The following is a 21,233-nucleotide window of genomic DNA, read 5'->3' as shown; positions in this document are numbered from 1 at the left end:
TGGGAGGTGTTCGGTTATTCAGATCATTCAAAATTTGACTGGTGAAAGCATATATGGCATTTTCTGTTGAAAAACCTTTCTGGAAACCAAACTGACATTTTGTTAGTACTTCATTTTTACAGATATGTGAAGCTACTCTTGAATACATTACTTTCTCAAAAATTTTGGATAAAGCTGTTAGAAGGGAGATTGGACGGTAATTGTTGACATCAGATCTATCCCCCTTTTTATGCAAAGGTATAACAATAGCATATTTCAGTCTATCAGGGAAAATGCCCTGTTCCAGAGAGCTATTACACAGGTGGCTGAGAATCTTACTTATCTGTTGAGAACAAGCTTTTAGTATTTTGCTGGAAATGCCATCAATTCCATGTGAGTTTTTGCTTTTAAGCAAGTTTATTATTTTCCTAATTTCAGAGGGAGAAGTGGGTGAGATTTCAATTGTATCAAATTGCATAGGTATGGCCTCTTCCATTAACAGCCTAGCATCTTCTAATGAACACCTGGATCCTACTATATCCACAACATTTAGAAAATGATTATTAAAAATATTTTCAACTTCTGACTTTTTGTTTGTAAAGTTTTCATTCAATTTGATGGTAATACTGTCTTCCTCTGCTCTTGGTTGACCTGTTTCTCTTTTAATAATATTCCAAATTGTTTTAATTTTATTATCAGAGTTGCTGATTTCAGACATGATACACATACTCCTGGATTTTTTAATAACTTTTCTTAATATAACACAGTAGTTTTTATAATTTTTGATAGTTTCTGGGTCACTACTCTTTCTTGCTGTCAGATACATTTCCCTTTTCCGGTTACAAGATATTTTTATACCCTTAGTAAGCCATGGTTTGTTACAAGGTTTCTTACGAGTATATTTAACTATTTTCTTGGGGAAGCAGTTTTCAAATGCATTTACAAAAATGTCATGAAATAAATTATATTTTAAATTGGCATCAGGTTCATGGTACACCTCATCCCAGTCTAACTGCTATAGGCTTTCCCTGAAATTTGCAATTGTTAAATCGTTGACTGAACGTACTACTTTGGAGGACTGTTTAGTATTGCTGAATGGAGCTATGTCATATATTGTAACTAGCTGTGCACCATGATCAGAAAGACCATTCTCAACAGGCTGAGCATTTATCTGGTTAAACTTATCTTGGTCTATAAAGAAGTTATCTATCAGTGAGCTGCTATCCTTTACCACCCGAGTAGGAAAATCAATAACGGGTGTCAAATTGAAAGAACCGAGTAATACTTCAAGGTCATTTTTCCTATTACCCTCTTTCAGAGAATCTACATTGAAGTCCCCACAAATAATAATTTGCTTCCCCCTGTCTGACAGATAGCACAACAAGGAGTCCAATTTTCAGAAATAGATGAAAATTTCCTGACGGGGACCTATATACAGTTACAATTATAAATGTGCCTTTATTTAATTTAAGCTCACAGGCACATGCTTCTATATGTTTTTTGTTTCTATACTTTTTGCACAATGATAACTTTTGACATATATGGCAACTCCTCCTTTCTCCATATTTTCTCTCATTACATGTGCAGAGAGCTTATAACCACTTACATTTACCTTATCCATATCAGTAACAATGTGATGCTCAGACAGGCATAGTATATCTATTTCATTCTCAGCTTCTAAATCTTCTAAACAAACCAGAAGCTCATCTACTTTATTCTTTAAACTCCCAATATTTTGATGAAATATACTTACATTATTTTTAATTGTACTTTTATGAGAACCTTTCCTTATTCTAACATTTGCAGTACTCTCCTGTCTGAGTTTCTCATTGTGCTTAGGCCTAGTTCCTATACCAGTGGTCACATGGTGTTCAGAGAGGCAGATTATGTCAATTGGGTTGGGTGACTTTAATTCATCAATGGAATTACCTAGGACTGAGATACAACTTGGCGGAGATAAAATTTCTGGTGATTGGTGAAAATTTATAATTGATAGTTGTGATTGGTGATCCAATGTGCTACAATTGTGCTGTTTAATTTCTTTCCTAAACTGAAGATTTGTTTCAATCCTGACCTCTCGTAGAACTTGACATCTTTCTGTCTTACCTATCCTAAAAAAGGTGCTGCTCCAACACCTGTAACCACTGGTATTTTACCATTCATGGCAGTGCCTCCCCCCCTTAAATTTCCTGCTATTACCCCAGCCAGTTTCCCCTTCCCTTTCCTGTTGAGATGTAGGCCGTGCCTGGTATAGTCCCACCTACTGAGATAATCAACAGGAACCACACCAATATGAACCCCCGCACCCAATCCAAGCAGCCGTTCCAACTCCAAATTAACTCTCCCAACAGAAGAGTTCAAATGCGGCCGGTCATGGCGTCTCAGGACAGATACAAATTCAACATTGGTGTGTCTCGATGCTGACGCAATCTTTACCAGGTCACACTCTATACTGTACCCAGGATCTCTGTCGATGCTGTTCCCTGGCCCTCCCACAATAACCACGGTGTCTTCCCTGGTAAATCCTTTACAGAGTGAACCTAAATCCTCTGTCACCTGATCCAGACTAGCACTTGGTTTGAAAAAATTTGTGACCTGGTATTCTGGTCCTAATTCCTCCTGCAGAAGTTGGCCTACACCTCTGGCATGAGAACTGCCTAACAACAAAACTTTCTTCCTTTTCGATGACTTTCCTACATTCTTTTTCAATTTCCTATTGAAAGTTTGTTGTGTCCTGTCTACACCTACCTCTGCTTGAGGCTCATCAGTTTCTAACTGAAGCAACAGGTCAAACTTATTTTTGACATTCACCACAAAACTGTCAGACTTAGTTCTAGGCCTATTCCTTCTGCTACCTGTTGCCACTTCCCACCTCTCTTTGCCCTTCTCCCTCCTTAACCTGTCCAGATCTTCCCTAGCCTGATCTAGCTCAGCCTGAAGGGCAGCAATTTTCCCCTCCTGTTCCACTATCTTCCTATCTCTGAGATTTAAGGTGGGTTAATGATGTCACATTCACACCAAATTTCACCACAATTCTGCTCAACACCTTTGAGCCAAATTTCAAACTTCTGCATGCACTGACATCGAAGACACTTAAGGTTTCAAATAGTGATCCTTTAATTGTGTTACCCAGTGTATGGAAACCATCTTTGGAGGGGAGGGGGGGGGGGGGGGGGGGGGAGAAGAAGAAGTTTAGTGTATCATCTGCTATTTATTTCTGTTTTATTTTGTCTGCTATTATGATTTGGCTTTGTGGAAATTTAGAAGTAAAATGTTTAACCCATCAACTACATGTGTTTTGGTTAACAGCCATTTCCATAGGCAGTCCATGATTGGCCAGATTATTGAGTTTGAAAGCTGTGTCCGTGCACCATTTAATATTGTCAGGGAGCACTGAACTGTGTGCAGCAACAACTGACAGTAGGAAATGCCATGGCTGTGTGCTACTATTTGCTACTGTACTAACTATTATATCTATAGAGTTTCAAGCCCAATAATTTGGCCAACCACAGACTGCCCATGAAACTGACTGTAACTCAAAAAAGACTGGGGTATCATTTTAGCAGTGTTCTTCAAAAGTTCACGTATGCCTTAATGCAAGTTGGCACAAAAATGTAGTTTTGAGACAGGAAACTGTATAACTTCCCATGAACAACTAGACAATTAACGAAATGTAACTTATGCAGTTACTGATGAAGCCATAGTAGTTCTTGGTGTGGTCATTCACATTATGCTAGAATTTCCAAAGCCTACAGTTTAGCAGGATCATAGACAATTATTTCTGGAACCCTATGAGAACTCTGTGTAGAATAAAACGTCAGATTACATGGAAGCAGATGTAGTATTAAGTGTGGATTCAAGGAAAATACTACAAACCCAATGCATCACTTTCATAGGGATCACAAAAGCAAGATTACATATATGCCAGAGCAAGCAGAGGCAGTTAAACAATCACTTTTCCCACGATCCATATACAAGTTAGATGGGAAGAAATCTTAAAATGTGGTACAATGGGAAGCAGTCTCTGCTGTACAACTCACAGTGATTTGCAGACTTTACATGTTGATTTCTAATAAGTCTAGTATGTGACACTGCATAAGTAGCTCATTTTCATTAATAAATATCAATATTCTTCTTCAAACACAAAGTATCAGTAGCAGAGAAACAGCAATCTGGAAAGCAGCATTAAAAATAGTTTGTTTATTCTTATGGTTCTTGTGCCACTGCTAGCTTCTCTGGGTGTTGCCATTTCAGCTATTTATGTGTCTCAAGTGTCATAGGTGTAGCTGTTTAGTCATTGTGATGAGTAAAAATAGAGTGTGTTATCACATTTATGTTACTGATGATGATTATTATGAGGGGAAGGACAGGGTGAAACATAGTGCTAGAACACAACTTTCTCCTCTTGGGACACATCAGGAGTGCTGACATGTGCAATGTCCTTATTCTATGGATGGATCACCTTGGACAGTGTGCATGTTCTCACAATGTGAGGTGCTTAAGAGACATGCGCACTTTATCCATATCATTCAAAAATTTTAGTGAATATGAATGTGACAAAACTTTTCTCCATTTGGTATCCAAATACTGATGATGAAAATTTCTTCCACCTCTAGGATTCAAATTGGCTATCTCCGTGTCAAGTGCCACTCCATTAATATGCATTAACAACCTCAGTTTCAGAAGCTGGTTTTTCGTTTTTTAAGCAATCAGTTTCTTTTTGTAATTAATTGAAATTGATTTTTGGTGAATGTCAAACTTATACTATATCCATTCTGTGTTGACCAAGCATTTCACTCAGTAATGTAACAATGTATATTTCTTTTTGCGTAGGTAGCTGAACTTACATCATATGGTGAAAACTCTTTTCAACTATTGCATATGCCAAGCAGAAGGGTTCAAAATTCTTTGGCATTTATTGAACTGGTTTATCTCACTGATTCAGAAGATAAAATGCAAGAATTTTTTAAAATTTGGTTATGTGACTGTGACAGTGATCAAGAACATTTGCGTTTGTTGTTTCCTGGAAAGTCAAAAACTAAAATTGATTTTACTGTAAAATGTGATATCAGAGAAAGTATAATCAACACGCTATCTTTGCCTTATGGACATCGTTATCAGATACAAACTGATTTCTTCAGTTTCCAATTTGGAGGAAATAGTGTGGGGAAGAACTCATGTATGTATGATTCAATATGTGGTTTTCCTAAGTCTCCTTTTTTTTGTAGCTTCTGACGTTATAAATTTATTATTATTATTATTTTTTTTATACAGCAAAAGATCTGCCCATATTTGAATTGGAAGTTATTGCTCGTGTTTCCCTAAGTGGGCTTTGTGAATCTTTTGTCTTCGGATTCCCGCACAGACTTTATCCCACACAGTGTTGGAGACTAGATTGGGAAGAAATCCTTTATAACCAACAGGTAGAGAGTGTTCCTTTATTTTTAATGTTAGCCCATCATTACAGCTGATAAAAGTCTGACATTTTAGACAAGGATTAATCATCTATTTATTAATCATCTATTTGTAGTGAACAACATTTTAAATGTTATGTGGCTTGTATGCTAATACAGTTAATTTTATGACCACAACGTGATCTGCATATCTCTATAATATCATGGGTTATCTATTTTCACACTTTTTTAATTACTTTATACTCATTTCCCAATATATTTATTCCTGAATGGCTTTTGTTACTGATGATAATAATTAGTTTAAGTTGAACTATGATGTATACAATCACAATACAGGATGCTGACTACATATGGAGCTCTCAAGGAAGAGAACATTGAAGTAATGAGAAATGAAATGAGTAGAATAGAATGGGCTAGAATACTAACCATTGACAAAGATATAAATGAAAGCTTTTCTGCATTTATATCCAATATAAAAAATACATTAGACAGTAAATGCCCTCTTATTACTAAGAGATGTAACGGTAGCAATATGCATAAACGACAACACACTAAAAAGTGGTACACTCTACACCTCATTAAAATTAGAATCTTTCTACTCATGCTGAAGGACAAAATTGAAGGCAATCAAGAAAACAAGAATAGATGTATAAACGTAAGAAAAATATACAAATCTGAAATTATAGCAGCAAAAATGAAAGCAAATGAGGAGTATATTTTAAATTCTAACAACAAATGTAAAGCTGCCTGGAACATAGTTAAAAGTGAGATAAAAATAAGGAAAGAAGAAATCAGTAACCCAATTAATTGCAACATTGTCAACAAACACTTCATAAATTCAGTAAATGCCCAGGTACCAAAAAGTGATGATTAAACTGATGCAGAAACTTTTCTTTCGCAATCACAGAATAAAACAGATAAAAGATTTAACTTGAGTAGAATAACTGCTACAGATATAAATAATTCTGTAAACAAGTTGAACAGCTCTAGAACAGAAGACTACTATGTATTCAGTAACTTTGTAATGAAGACTATAATTAAGGAAATTAGAACTCCTCTACTCTACCTTGCAAATAAAATCCTTGATGGTGGTATTTTCCCTGATTGCCTTAAAATTACAGTTACACTCCCCATGTACAAAAAGGGTGACAGAGAAATGCCAGATAACTATAGATCAATATCAATTGTCCCTATACTCGCCAAAATCATAGAGAGCTGCTCACACACACAGATTTACATGTATTTTGAGAGCAATAAATTACTTAATGACAGCCAGTTTGGATTTAGAACTAATCAGTCAACCATAAAAGCTATTGAAAGCCTGATAACTGAGATCCACAATGCTTTTGAAAGGAAACTGATCACCTGTGCTACAGTCATAGACTTAAGTAAAGCATTTGATTCAGTATCACATGAGATAATTGTTAAAAACTTAGAATATCATGGTATTGCAGACAAACCACTTAATTTGATTAAGTCATACCTAAATAAGTGGCAACAGTCAGTGTATGTGAACAATGAAAGATCAGATTCAATGAAAATTAAGAGAGAAATTCCACAGGGCTCCGTTCTTGGACCCTTCCTCTTTATTATCTACGTTAATGACTTCTCAAATTACATAGCCTGCAAAAATGTTTTATATGCTGATGATATGACCATGATCTCCACAGGTGAGAGTATGCAAGAGGTGATGAAAAAAATAATGAACTTCTTGAAAAATGTAGTGTGTGATGTATTGCTAACGAGTTATGTATAAACAACACAAATACAGAGGAAATTTATTTTAATATGAAGGTACAGAAAGCAGAGAATCAGAGTGTCAAATTACTGGGACTAAAAATAGACCAAAGGCTCTCATGGGATGACCATACAAGCTATCTGACAGGCAAACTTGCACGCGTAATATTCCTGCTGTATAAACTAAGAAATTCCGTCAGTAAAAGTTTATTGATGCTTTGCTGCTATGCATTCTTTCAGTCACAGCTACAATATGGGATTCTGTTATGGAGTAATTCACCAGGCACAAACTGCGTATTCAAATGGGAAAAAAAAAGCAATTAGAAGTTTACAAGGACTGGGTCCAAGAGAAAGCTGTAAGGACCACTTCAGTATATTAAACATAATGACACTCCCAAGTCTCTATATGTATAACTGCTTAATATAAGTAAAAGAAAATATACAACAATTTACACAGAGAGAGAACTTACATTTGCACAGCACTCGAAACAACTGCATGCTTGATATACTGTATTCTAGGCTGTCACTGACACACAGCAGTCACAAACACCTACATCTAAAGTTATATAATAAACTGCCACAATCTGTTAAAACCCTCACCCATTTTAATTTAAGGAGGTATTAGACACATGGCTCAAAAATAAAGCATATTACTCGATTGAAGAATATCTTGGAAGTAATTTGAAAGGAATGTATAAACAATGAAATAATGTAACTATCATTAACTAAATGTATGAATGTAAACTGCATAATGATTATTGCTGAAATTGTCTGATTAGTGAAAAGTTTATGTATTTATGTATATGTAAAATGATGATGTGAGTAAAATGTTCAAATTACTAACTATTAAAAAAGATGTATGTATATGTATGCATAATGTATAATGTAAAAATTAGTAACAACTATACTTATATGAAATATGTAAAATGTATTTTGATGAAGCCAATTGCGTGGCATACATGCTGAAGGGCTAATAAATAAACATATGAAACATATACAAAACGCAATAGTAAGTTTCATATAGACTTTGCCTTCTTGTCTAGGGTTCAGAGAGGAGTTATTTACTGTGCTCCAGAGGTACGTAATGAGCGCCAAAACAACATAAATCAAGAAATTGAGGTTTTCTATAAATAAATAAAATGACACATTTCATTAGACACTCTTTCTGCAAATCATCTGAATATTTAGATTCAAGGATTCAGACATTATATTAGCTACATGGCAAGTAATAGTCTATTTTAAAGCTGTATGCCAATTGCTAATGTACTTCATATAGCAGTTAGTGTTCACAGATGTAATTATTTTCTTCGAAAAATACCACCCAAAAGAGGTAAATCTTTGGCTACTAACAAAATAAAAGAAGCAGATATTTAGGATTGTGGCACCGATGAAATCGACACCAACATCGATATGCATTCATCTTTGGACTCTAAGCATTATCTTTGGCTGTTCCGCCATGTTCAGTTCAGTTCTTTGTGATCCTTGTATGTGTTAAGGTTAATAAATGAACAATTGCCAAATGGGTGTGATTATTGGTGCAACCAACCCGGTAATCCTCCTCCGAGTTATAACGTCTTCCGTTTTCGCTGTTTTACTGTGTCCGCGACCTCCGCGTCGGTTATTTTCGCATGTATTACATCGACACAGCATTCGAACAATCGCCTAACGCCAGATTTTGCAATTGACATGCATCGTGTTGCGGACGATGTACACCCGCCAGGACTGCAACACGATGCCTCTCACTCGATGATTTCGCCAGACGTTTTCGAGCCTGCAACAATAAGTGAGGTTAGGAGTGTGCATGACTCTGGCTATCAAACACCTTTGTTCCCTCCACATGTGCCCTGCCTCATTGACTGTGCAGTTACCTCTTATGGATCTTTGTGCAGTGTGGGACCAATGCCGATTTCTGCAAATGCTTCGTCGGACAACCTACTAACGCCAGGACAACGATTTGCCACGCCGCAGTCCATGCAGTACCACACGGAAACCTGCCATGTGACCGGAACTGCTTCGTTCACAGTTCTACCTCCTCAGCATCCAACCACACCCGTGCCTGCCTCGGTTCAGCATCAGCACATTCCTTCCAACTTTGATACCTCGGCCTGCAACAGGAACAATAACTTATTATCTGTGTCTGACCTCCACCTCCGTCCCACTGCTACACCTCAGTGTTTTGTGCCACGACATTCACCATATTCGCACACCGTTTCGAGTGGTGTGACTATGAACAGTGAACATTCACACATTCTGTCCCATGTTCAACATCATTTCCCACACTATGCTTCTGGACAGCCCGCACTTCCGCAGCCTCCCTGCAACACAGGTGGCCCCGGCTCTGATCATACGTTGAGCTTTCCGCAGACAAACATGCGTTCTCAAACTTTGAACTTTTTCTCACCTGTTGCCCCTGCACTGGCTCCAGTCGAGCTTCCACAACCGTTCTCGGCACATCTCGGTGCCTCATCCGTGTCGGTCTTCCACGACGCGTCAATCCGAACTCACCCGCAATGGGTTGAGCTTCCGAGCTTCTGCAACTACTATCGACACATTATGGTGTCTCACCCGCGTCGGCCTTCCGTGTCGCGACGGATCGCACTCAACCACAACATGTCACCTTCACACTGCCACCCGAACAGCCCTCGTTGCCACATACCCTGGAGGCACACTCTCCTGGAATACTACAGCAGCAACAGCTCAATTCAGGCAGTGCCCCAACGAACTCAACTCAACCTGTTCTTCCGAACATTCTACAACACTTACCGATGCTGCCGCCGTTTAATTCCGACAGAGCAACAACCTGGTTCAAAATTGCGGATGAAGTGTTCGACCATTACCAACTCGACGAGTCAATCACGTTTCTGTGCCTCATCACCCACCTGCACGACCAGGAGGACTTTATTGTTGACCTGGTCGACGCCCCGGACTCATCTACCCGGTACACTCTAGCCAAAAAGAGTTCTATGTCGGCTTGCATGCTCAACTCAGGCAGTAATACGGCAAGTGCTCCACGTCGAGCAACTAGGCAATGACAAACGTTCCCAGCTCTGGAGATGGCTACGTGCCCTGGTCAGCGCCGATTTATTCTCTGACACAGCTCTCCTCGCCATCTGGTCAGATAAAATATCTCCTCACATCCGCTTTGCTCTGGCTCAAAGGTCTCCTGAACCTGTTGAGCAAAGAATGACAATTGCTGACAAGCTACACGATGCATCACTGCTCTATTTTGCCAGCCACTGCCTACCTGACAAGTCTCAGGTTCAGGCTCATCGCCCTGCGGCCGGACACAGCCGGGGCCATACTGTGCCGACCGTTCCGCTCGCTCCAGGGAGCAGTAAACAAGCAACTGGGAAACCACCGGCTCCTCCCACGCTCACGCCCCCTCTTGCAACCGGATCTGCTGTGGCCACCGAACCTCGGCCACCGCCAGTGGCAATGAACTTTCTGCAGGAAATGCAACCACACTACCCGTACTGTTACTTCCACTCATGGTTTGGTGAGGTGGCACAGAACTGCAGACCACCCTGCTACTTCCCAAACGCCAATCGCAGGTAGGTCCAGGTGCTGCCTCCTGCACACAATGTGACGGGCACCCCGCAGTGCTCCATTCTGTCCGGGAACGACCAGACAATTGCGGATGACTTTACATTAAAGACATTTCGTCGGGATACCTTTTCCTAGTGGACACAGGTGCCGATGTTTCGCTGCTGCCTACGTCCATTGCGTCGTTGAACACATGCCCTCATCATACTTCACTGCAAGCCATGAATTCAACTAAACTACAATGCTGGGGTTCAACTTCCCACGTCGTCTCACTCTCCGCAAACTGCAAACTCGAGTAGACTTTTTTAGTGTGCGAAATTGACAAACCTATACTAGGCATTGACTTCTTGCGACACCACAAACTTTCACCGGACCTAGTGCAAAGCACCGTGTTTCATCATCCGTCCAAGACTCACTTCCATTGTGCTCCATCGAGCAACCCCCCCACCCCCCTCCCGCTTATGACACATCGGTCTGGGCTCGTCTCATCTCTACATGCTCATCTCTGTCGACAACGTTACAAGAAACTACACACTAGTTTTGTGTTAGCAGAAGAGCCAACTCCATGTTACGAGTGGAGGCCGAAATGCACTCGTTTTAACTCCCACAGGCTGGCGTGAGGAGGGAAGAACTATACTGACGTGAGGTCTGGATCATGACAAGGAATGAGAATTCAGAAAGCGGGTGTAATTAGTTTGATACTTAACTTTAATCCATTAATGATAAACGTCGCTCTTGATGGTACATGATTCACAATATTATCTGTTCAGAATACATTTTTGAAGTAATTATAGTAACTGAATTTGGCGCCTTGCTAGGTCGTAGCAAATGACGTAGCTGAAGGCTACGCTAAACTGTTGTCTCTGCATATGAGAGTGTATGTAGACAGTGAACCATCGCTAGCAAAGTCGGCTGTACAACTGTGGCGAATGCTAGGGAGTCTCTCTAGACAGGACCTGCCATGTGGCTGCAATCACTGGTAGTGGCGACATGTGAGTCCTGCGTATACTAACGAACCGCGGCCGATTTAAAGGCTACCACCCGTGTCGGGCGGTGACACCACATTCCTCCCCTGCAAATCGGCGGACAGTTGTGGTATAAGGCCTCCGCCCGCTGTGGGGAGGACCCCATGTTGACGTATGCGACGAGGGAGAGAGCCTAACAACAGACGAGGCTGTGCCATCTGCACCCTGCCATTCGGACCGCGGGGAGCTAGGGACTGCCTGAAAACCTACTCCAGGGTGCACGCCAACATGCGGTGTGTGTGCCCGTAGAGAGACAGGAGGGGCCGAAGGGTCGACCTCCATCGGGCTGGGACACCCGACGGGCGAAGACGACATATGGTCCGGAGTGGGCAAGAGTTCCATGTCGGAGGACAATAGATCCCAGGGAGCGATCGGCGGCACGTGACCCAGGGGGGCACCCATCGGCTGCAGCGACGCGTCCACTGCTGGCATCGCTGACGGGAGAACAGGCAGTGCCGGCGGCGTGTCGCCATGGGGCAAAATGGAAGGCAGCATCGGTAACACCTGGGGCTGAGGCGAGCCAGTAGATGGGTCCGTGGGGCGCTGACCGGACGGCACCGTCGCTGAAAGCAGATGGCGAGAGGCAGATCCCTTGCGACGACAGAGGCGCAGCTCATTGAGATGCCAGCGCACCTCACCAGAGGCCCCCTAAACCAGATACATAGCGTGTCCAAGGCAGCGAAGAATGCGCCCTTCGAGCCAACACTGTAAACCTCGATAGTGGTGGTAGCAGACGTCGGCTTGGGCAAAAGCACTCATCTGCCACTGCACAGGAACTGGATGCGGCAGATGTAGCAAAGACATCAAGGTTCGATGAGGGCGACCGTGGAGCAACTCAGCCGATGAGCGACCATCTCTGGGCTGAGAGCAATACGAGAACAAAAAGAGCAATAACGCATCCTCCCGAGAATGCAACTCTTTCAACTTCAACATCTGTGACTTGAAAGTCCTGACCAATCATTTAGCAGCACCGTTGGACTGTGGCGAAAATGTCGCGGATGTCAGATGTTGAATACCATTGGCCTTGCAGAATGACTGAAATTCTGTGGACATGAATTGTGGGCCACTGTCGGAAACAATTGTCTGTGGAAGACCTTCAATGTAAAAGATAGCAGATAATGCTTGGATGGTGGCAGATGATGTCGTGGAAGACATCCAGACAACAAAAGGAAAATTACTGAATGAATCTATCACAACCAACCATCGACCAGCAAAATCGATGTGTAAGTGTTGCCAAGAGAAAGTGGCTTTTGGCCATGCAAAGAATTTCCGTGGTGATGCCGATTGTTGTTCAGCACACACCATGCAAGAAGAGCACATATTCGTAATTGTGGCATCGATTCCGAACCAAGTACAGTGCTGATGAGCAAGGTGTTACGTTCTCACTATACCCCAATGTCCTTGGTGGAGAAGCTTTAAGACAGAGGACTGTAACGAACGTGGTACCACGACCCTGGACTGATAATTATCAGAACGCAACAGCAAAACACCACATTGAACAAAAAGTCTCTCCTTGTGAGCAAAAAATCAGCGAACCAACGGGTCCCTGATCCATGACTTTGACAGGGGCCATTGCATAGCAACAAAACGCAGAACGGTAGCAAGGACAGGGTCAGCAATTGTGGCTGTAGCTAAACGACAAAAATAAATCGGAAACGATTCGACCACGTCATCGGTTTCCGAATCAATGAACATTCAAGCAAGTTCGGAGGAATCAAATGCCCTCAGCAACAGGCAAACGGGACAATGCCTCGGCGTTTCCGTGCTTAGCAGTGGACGGGTACAAGATATCGTAGCGGTACTGCGAGAGGAAAATAGACCAGCGAATGAATTTCTGCACTGTACGTGGAGGTACAGGCTTGTTCGGATGAAAAAGTGATGTCAAAGGTTTGTGGTCTGTGATTATGGTAAAGTGACGACCATACAAGAAGTCATGAAACCTTGTAACACCAAATACGAGAGCCAATGCTTCCTTCTCGATCTGTGAATAATTTCTTTGTGCAGACAAGAGCAATTTGGACGCAAAGGCAATAGGGCGATCGTGGGAGCCATCTTTGTGCATAAGCACAGCACCGATCCTGAAATCCGATGCGTCCACCATCAACAAAAGGGGCTTCTGGGGATCGAATGGCGTAAGGTAAGTATTGGAAAGCAACGCCGATTTCAACCGGCGAAAGGCGTGTTCGCATTCCGTCGTCCAGACTAACGGAACACCTTTACGGCGTAAGCGATGAAGCGGAGCTGAAATGGAAGAGGCATGCGGCACATATCGGTGATTTTTTCCAGCACACTCTGTAGCTGCTTCAAATTCTGCGGCGAAGACAAGTCTTGTATGGGACAGAGGTGCGTGGGACTGGGATGTATGCCTTGGGCATTGAGTACATGTCCCAGGTATGGCAAGTCACCAGCAAAAAACACACATTCGTCTTTCCGTAAGTGAAGACCATTTTGTCACAAGACCTGAAATAATGTTCTGAGATTGGCCAAATGTTCTTCTTCTGTCTTTCCGGAGATCACAATATCGTACTGATAGTTTGCTGCAGTAGGAACCGACGCACAAACAGTTTGTAGATATTGCTGAAACAATGCAGGGGCGGATGCACACCTGAATGGCTGACATTTGAATTGATACAAACGAAGATTCGTGTTAACCACCAAAACATGCTGGGATTCCTTGTCCACCGGTATTTGCAAGCACGCATCTGCTTGGTCCAACTTAAAAAATATTTGCCCAGGCACAGTTTGTCAAAAAGATCTTCCGGGCGGGGTAAAGGAAAAGTTGCAATCACTAGTTGTGGATTCACTGTTGCCTTGAAGTCCACACAAAGTCTCAATTTTCCTGAAGGTTTTGGCAAAATTACTAAGGGTGATGCCTAGAGAGAAGCCTGCACACATTCAATGACACCTTGTGATTCCAAATCGTGTAATGTTTTTGCGACCTCATCACGCAATGCGTGGGGAACATTGCGTGCTCTGAAAAATTTCGTTGCGCGTTCACTTTCTGTTACAAATGTGCTTTATAGTTTGTAGCGCAATGAAGGCCCGGTGCAAAAATGTCTGCAAATTCTTCACATAGACGAGAAACACTGTCTGAAGGGACAGTCTGGTTCACTGATAGGACCTGATTTACTATAGACAAGTTAAACAACTGAAATGAATCGAAACCAAACAAGTTCACTGCAGAAGACGAACGAAGGATGTAAAATGACGTAAGTTTTGTTTGTCCTTTGTATGTTGCAAGAAGGCTGCACTGTCCTAACACAGGTATCTCTTGACCTGAATAGCTAGTTAACTTAACATTTGCGGCACGCAACGGAGATGTGCCCAGCAGTTTGTAAGTTGTCTTGGCTGATCAGTGAAACTGCAGCTCCAGTATCAAGCTGGAATGGTATCACTTTGACATTAATGTTCAAGTCTACAAAAATTTTACTGTCCTGCTGATGACAAGAGAGACTGTCTCGTGCAACGTGAATTGACACTGGTACAAAATCACTTGCGACTTGACGGTAGTTCCAGCGATGTCGACGCACACTATTTGTGGGACGAACACAATCACTGTTAGATAGAGTGGCACTGGGCGGAGTGGAATGAATGACATGAATGTCCATGGGCGAAGTTTCGTGAGCCTGAGTATCCATGGTTTGATTCCGATTCCTGTGCAAAGCAAAGGGCTAGGAATGGGTTTGAGTTTCCGATCTGAGCTTTTTCTGGCAAACTCTCTGAACATGTGATTTTTTATTACAGTAAAAGCAAATAGCTTGGCGTGACGGGCAATTCTCACGCGAATGTTTAGTAGCGCTCCATGGACATGATTTAAGCACTGCATTTGCTTGTGGGCGTGGCACACGTGGCTGAGAGCCTGGTGGCAACAGTGCGGCCGGGCGCGATGGCTGTTTACTGCACCGTGCAGCTCGCCCCGGTTAACCTGTCACACGGCTTGTGAAGTTTCAAATGATTCCTGAGCAAAGTCAAGTGTGTCCTGCTGATCCAATATGTCCATCACTTGTTGAAGGGAGGGATTGACTAGTTTCAAAATCTGTTCCCATATACGAACATCAGAAACCTTCTGTGCAATTGCATCATGTACCATAGTATCTGAATATGGGAGTCCACATTGACACTCAAAAGCAAAATCCCTAGTAAGGCCTTGCAAGGTTGCAGCCCACTCCCGATTAGTCTGACCTGCCATACGTTTTGTACGAAAGAAAGTATACCGTTTCACAACTACATTGACTGATTGTTTGAAATATGCATCTAATGCAGACAAAATTTCTTCATAGGACAGAGTTGCTATGTTGCGTCGTGGAAATAATTTGACTATCACACGGTAGGTTTGTACACCGATGGACAACAAAAGAAAAGGCTGCCGCTCGTTACCTCGAATTCTGTAGGCGGCAAGGTGGAATCCAAATTGGCGTGACCATTCCGTCCAGCTTTCCAGTGCAGCATCAAAAGGTTTGAAGGTCAGTGCAACTGCGTGTTGTGGCTGCATTAGCGGTGGAGCGGCGGCTGCCGCATCGTTCTGCATTGCACGTTGACCCTGGACGAGCTGTCCAAGGGCATCCAGTAATGCCTGCGTCTGCTGATTCTGTAAGCGATAAAATTCAGAAGACAGTACATCTGGAGATTGTGGTGAAGCCATTACACAATTAAATCAGGGCAGTCTCAACGACATATGTCAGTATAGTTAAGTACACCGTTTTTACTCCTCGTCGCCAATTTTGTGTTAGCAGAAGAGCCAACACCGCGTTACGAGTGGAGACTGAAATGCACACGTTTCAACTCACGCAGGCTGGCATGAGGAGGGAAGAACTATACTGACGTGAGGTCTGGAACATGACAAGGAATGAGAATTGAGAAAGTGTGTGTAATTAGTTTGATGTTGTTGTTGTTGTGGTCTTCGGTCCTGAGACTGGTTGGATGCATCTCTCCATGCCTATACTGTGCAAGCTTCTTCATCTCCCAGTACCTACTGCAGCCGACATCCTTCTGAATGTGGTTAGTGTATTGATCTCTTGGTCTCCCTCTACGATTTTTACCCTCCACGCTACCCTCCAGTACCAAATTGGTGATCCCGTGATGCCTCAAAACATGTCCTACCAACTGATCCCTACTTCTAGTCAAGTTGTGCCACAAACTCCTGTTCTCCCCAAGTCTATTCAATACCTCCTCATTAGTTACGTGATCTACCCATCTAATCTTCAGCATTCTTCTGTAGCACCACATTTCGAAACCTTCTCTTCTCTTCTTGTCTAAACTATTTATCGTCCATGTTTCACTTCTGTACATGGCTACAGTCCCTACAAATACACGGGTGATCAAAAAGTCACTATAAATTTGAAAACTTAATAAACCACGGAATAATGTAGATAGAGAGGTAAAAATTGACACATATGCTTGGAATGACATAGGGTTTTATTACAACCAAAGAAAAAAAGAAAACAAAGTTCACAAAATGTCCGATAGATGCGCATTGTTTGGTGATGATCGTGTGCTCAGCCGCCACTTTCGTCATGCTTGGCCTTCCAGGTCCCCAGACCTCAGTCTGTGCAAGTATTGGCTTTGTGGTTACCTGAAGTCGCAAGTGTATCGTGATCGAGCGACATCTCTAGGGATGCTGAAAGACAACATCCAACGCCAATGCCTCACCATAACTCCAGACATGCTTCACAGTGCTGTTCACAACATCATTCCTTGACTACAGCTATTGTTGAGGAATGAATGTGGACACATTGAGCATTTCCTGTAAAGAACATCATCTTTGCTTTGTCTTACTTTGTTATGCTAACTACTGCTATTCTGATCAGATGGAACGCCATGTGTCGGACATTTTTTGAACTTTTGTATTTTTTTGGTTCTAATAAAACCCCACATCATTCCGAACATGTGTCAATTTTTTTTATTCAGTTTTCTAATTTATACTGACTTTTTGATCACCCAGTACTTTCAGAAACAACTTCCTGACACTTAAATCTATACTCGATGTTAACAAATTTTTCTTCTTCAGAAACGCTTTTCTTGCCATTGCCAGTCCACATTTTATGTCCTCTCTACTTCGACCATCATCAGTTATTTTACTCCCCAAATAGCAAAACTCCTTTACTACTTTAAGTGTCTCATTTCCCAATCTAATTCCCTCAGCATCACCCGACTTAATTTGACTACATTCCATTATCCTCGTTTTGCTTTTGTTGATGTTCATCTTATACACTCCTTTCAAGACACCGTCCATTCCATTCAACTGCTCTTCCAAGTCCTTTGCTGTCTCTGACAGAATCACAATGTCATCGGTGAACCTCAAGCTTTTTATTTCTTCTCCATGGCTTTTAATACCTACTCCAAACTTTTCTTCTGTTTCCTTTATTGCTTGTTCAATATACAGATTGAATAACATCAGGGATAGTCTACAACCCTGTCTCACTCCCTTCTCAACCACTGCTTCCCTTTCATACCCCTCGACTCTTATAACTGCCATCTGGTTTCTGTACAAATTGTAAATAGCCTTTCGCTCCCTATATTTTACCCCTGCCACCTTCAGAATTTGAAAGAGAGTATTCCAATCAACATTGTCAATAGCTTTCTGTAAGTCTACAAATGCTAGAAACATAGGTTTGCCTTTCCTTAATCTTTCTTCTAAGATAAGTCGTAGGGTCAGTATTGCCTCATGTGTTCCAACATTTCTACAGAATCCAAACTGATCTTCCCTGAGGTCGGCTTCTATCAGTTTTTCCATTGGTCTGTAAAGAATTCGCGTTAGTATTTTGCAGCTGTGACTTATTAAACTGATAGTTTGGTAATTTTCACATCTGTCAACACCTGCTTTCTTTGGGATTGGAATTATTATATTCTTCTTGAAGTCTGAGGGTATTTCGCCAGTCTCGTACATCTTGCTCACCAGAGTGTTGTCTGGACTGGCTCTCCCAAGGCTGTCAGTAGTTCTAATGGAATGTTGTCTACTCCGGGGGCCTTGTTTCAACTTAGGTCTTTCAGTGCTCTGTCAAACTCTTCACGCAGTATCATATCTCCCATTTCATCTTCATCTACGTCCTCTTCCATTTCCATAAAATTGTCCACAAGTACATTGCCCTTGTATAGACCCTCTATATACTCCTTCCACCTTTCTGCTTTCCCTTCTTTACTTACCGGTAGTACTGGGTTTCCATCAAAGCTCTTGATATTCATGCAAGTGGTTCTCCTTTCTCAAAACGTTTCTTTAATTTTCCTGTAGGCAGTATCTATCTTACCCCTAGTGAGATAAGCCTCTATATCTTTACATTTGTCCTCTAGCCAACCCTGCTTAGCCATTTTGCACTTCCTGTCGATCTCATTTTTGAGACATTTGAATTCCTTTTTGTCTGCTTCACTTACTGCAATTTTTGTATTTTCTCCTTTCATCAATTAAATTCAGTATCTCTTCTGTTACCCAAGGATTTCTACTAGCCCTCGTCTTTTTACCTACTTGATCCTCTGCTGCCTTCACTACTTCATCCCTCAGAGCTACCCATTCTTCTTCTACTGTATTTCTTTCCCCCATTCCTGTCAATTGTTCCCTTATACTCTCCCTGAAACTCTGTACAACCTCTGGTTTAGTCAGTTTATCCAGGTCCAATCTCCTTAAATTTCCACCTTTTTGCAGTTTCTTCAGTTTTAATCTACAGTTCATAACCAATAGAGTGTGGTGAGAGTCCACATCTGTCCCTGGAAATGTCTTACAATTTAAAACTTGGTTCCTAAATCTCTGTCTTACCATTATATAATCTACCTGAAACCTTCTAGTATCTCCAGGGTTCTTCCACGTATACAACCTTCTTTCATGATTCTTGAACCAAGCATTAGCTCTGATTAAGTTATGCTCTGTGCAAAATTCTACCAGACGGCTTCCGCTTTCATTTCTTAGCCCCAATCCATATGCACTTACTATGTTTCCTTCTCTTCCTTTTCCTACTGTCGAATTCCAGTCACCCATGACTATTAAATTTTCGTCTCCCTTCACTACCTGAATAATTTCTTTTATCTCATCATACATTTCATCAATTTCTTCATCATCTGCAGCGCTAGTTGGCATATAAACTTGTACTACTGTAGTAGGCGTTGGCTTCATGTCTATCTTGGCCACAATAATGCGTTCACTATGCTGTTTGTAGCAGCTTACCCACACTCCTATTTTTTTATTCATTATTAAACCTACTCCTGCATGACCCCTATTTGATTTTGTATTTATAACCCTGTATTCACCTGACCAAAAGTCTTGGTCCTATTGCCACTGAGCTTCATTAATTCCCATTATATCTAATATCTATCCATTTCCCTTTTTAAATTTTCTAACCTACCTGCCCGATTAAGGGATCTGACGTTCCACGCTCCGATCCGTAGAATGCCATTTTTATTTCTCTTGATAACGACGTTCTCTTGAGTAATCCCCGCCCGGAGATCCGAATGGGGGACTATTTTACCTCCGGAATATTTTTCCCAAGAGGACGCCATCATCATTTAATCATACAGTAAAGCTGCATGCCCTCAGGAAAAATTACGGCTGTAGTTTCCCCTTGCTTTCAGCCGTTCGCAGTACCACAACAGCAAGATCGTTTTGGTTAGTGTTACAGGACCAGATCAGTCAATCATCCAGACTGTTGCCCCTGCAACTACTGAAAAGGCTGCTGCCCCTCTTCAGGAACCACACGTTTGTCTAGCCTCTCAACAGATACCCCTCCGTTGTGGTTGCACCTACGGTACGGCTATCTGTATTGTTGAGGCACGCAAGCCTCCCCACCAACTGTAAGGTCCATGGTTCATGGGGGGTAAATTAGTTGAATACTTAACTTTAATCCATTAATGATGAATGTCGCTCTTGATGGTACATGATTCACAATATTATCTGTTCAGAATACATTCTTGAAGTAGTTATAGTAACTGAATATGGCGCCTTGCTAGGTCTTAGCAAACGACGTAGCTGAAGGCTATGCTAAACTGTCGTCTCTGCAAATGAGAGCATATGTAGACAGTGAACCACCGCTAGCAAAGTTGGCTGTACAACTGGGGTGAGTGCTAGGGAGTCTCTCTAGACTAGACCTGCCGTGTGGCGGCACTCGGTCTGTAATCACTGATAGTGGCGACACGCGGGTCCGACGTATACTAACGGACCACAGCCGATTTAAAGGCTACCACCTGTCAAGTGTGGTGTCTGGTGGTGACACCACACAAGTGCCTTGTCAAGCTTGAACACGTCACTCGACTATGCAAGGAAAACTTCAAGCTCTCCCTCCGGCTCCACGAAACACAGCTCCAGCTCTCCAATGCAGCAAAGGAATTACAGACGCTACAGCAAGGACAAAGCAAGATCAGTATGTGCGCCAAATCTTCTTGCAATCCCAGCAATCGATCCCCCATGTGTTTACCTCCTGCTACCCCTTGCAACTGTGCTATCAAGACTGCCATAACATGTACTGACAGTTCCGCAGGGCCACACCCTCCTAATACAGCAGCGTTTGACCCTCGGCCGGACACAAGTGCGCATGTGCGATGAGCATCATGTGTT

General features: G+C 42.1%; 1 protein-coding gene across 1 annotated transcript in view; it reads left to right on the top strand.

Annotated features, from left to right (window-relative positions):
* The window catches only part of LOC124590031 (meiosis 1 arrest protein-like), a 101,809-nt gene that overhangs the window by 8,280 nt on the left and 72,296 nt on the right, over window positions 1-21,233 (top strand). The window contains exons 2-3 of the mRNA XM_047131616.1: window positions 4,813-5,158; window positions 5,254-5,402. Of these exons, the coding sequence (XP_046987572.1) occupies window positions 4,813-5,158; window positions 5,254-5,402 (495 nt within the window). The remainder of the gene's footprint in view (window positions 1-4,812; window positions 5,159-5,253; window positions 5,403-21,233) is intronic.

This window comes from Schistocerca americana, chromosome 2, assembly GCF_021461395.2.
Source record: "Schistocerca americana isolate TAMUIC-IGC-003095 chromosome 2, iqSchAmer2.1, whole genome shotgun sequence".
Classification (NCBI taxonomy): domain Eukaryota; kingdom Metazoa; phylum Arthropoda; class Insecta; order Orthoptera; family Acrididae; genus Schistocerca; species Schistocerca americana.
Note: the sequence above shows the minus strand (reverse complement) of the source record. Positions and strands in the feature narration are given on the sequence as shown.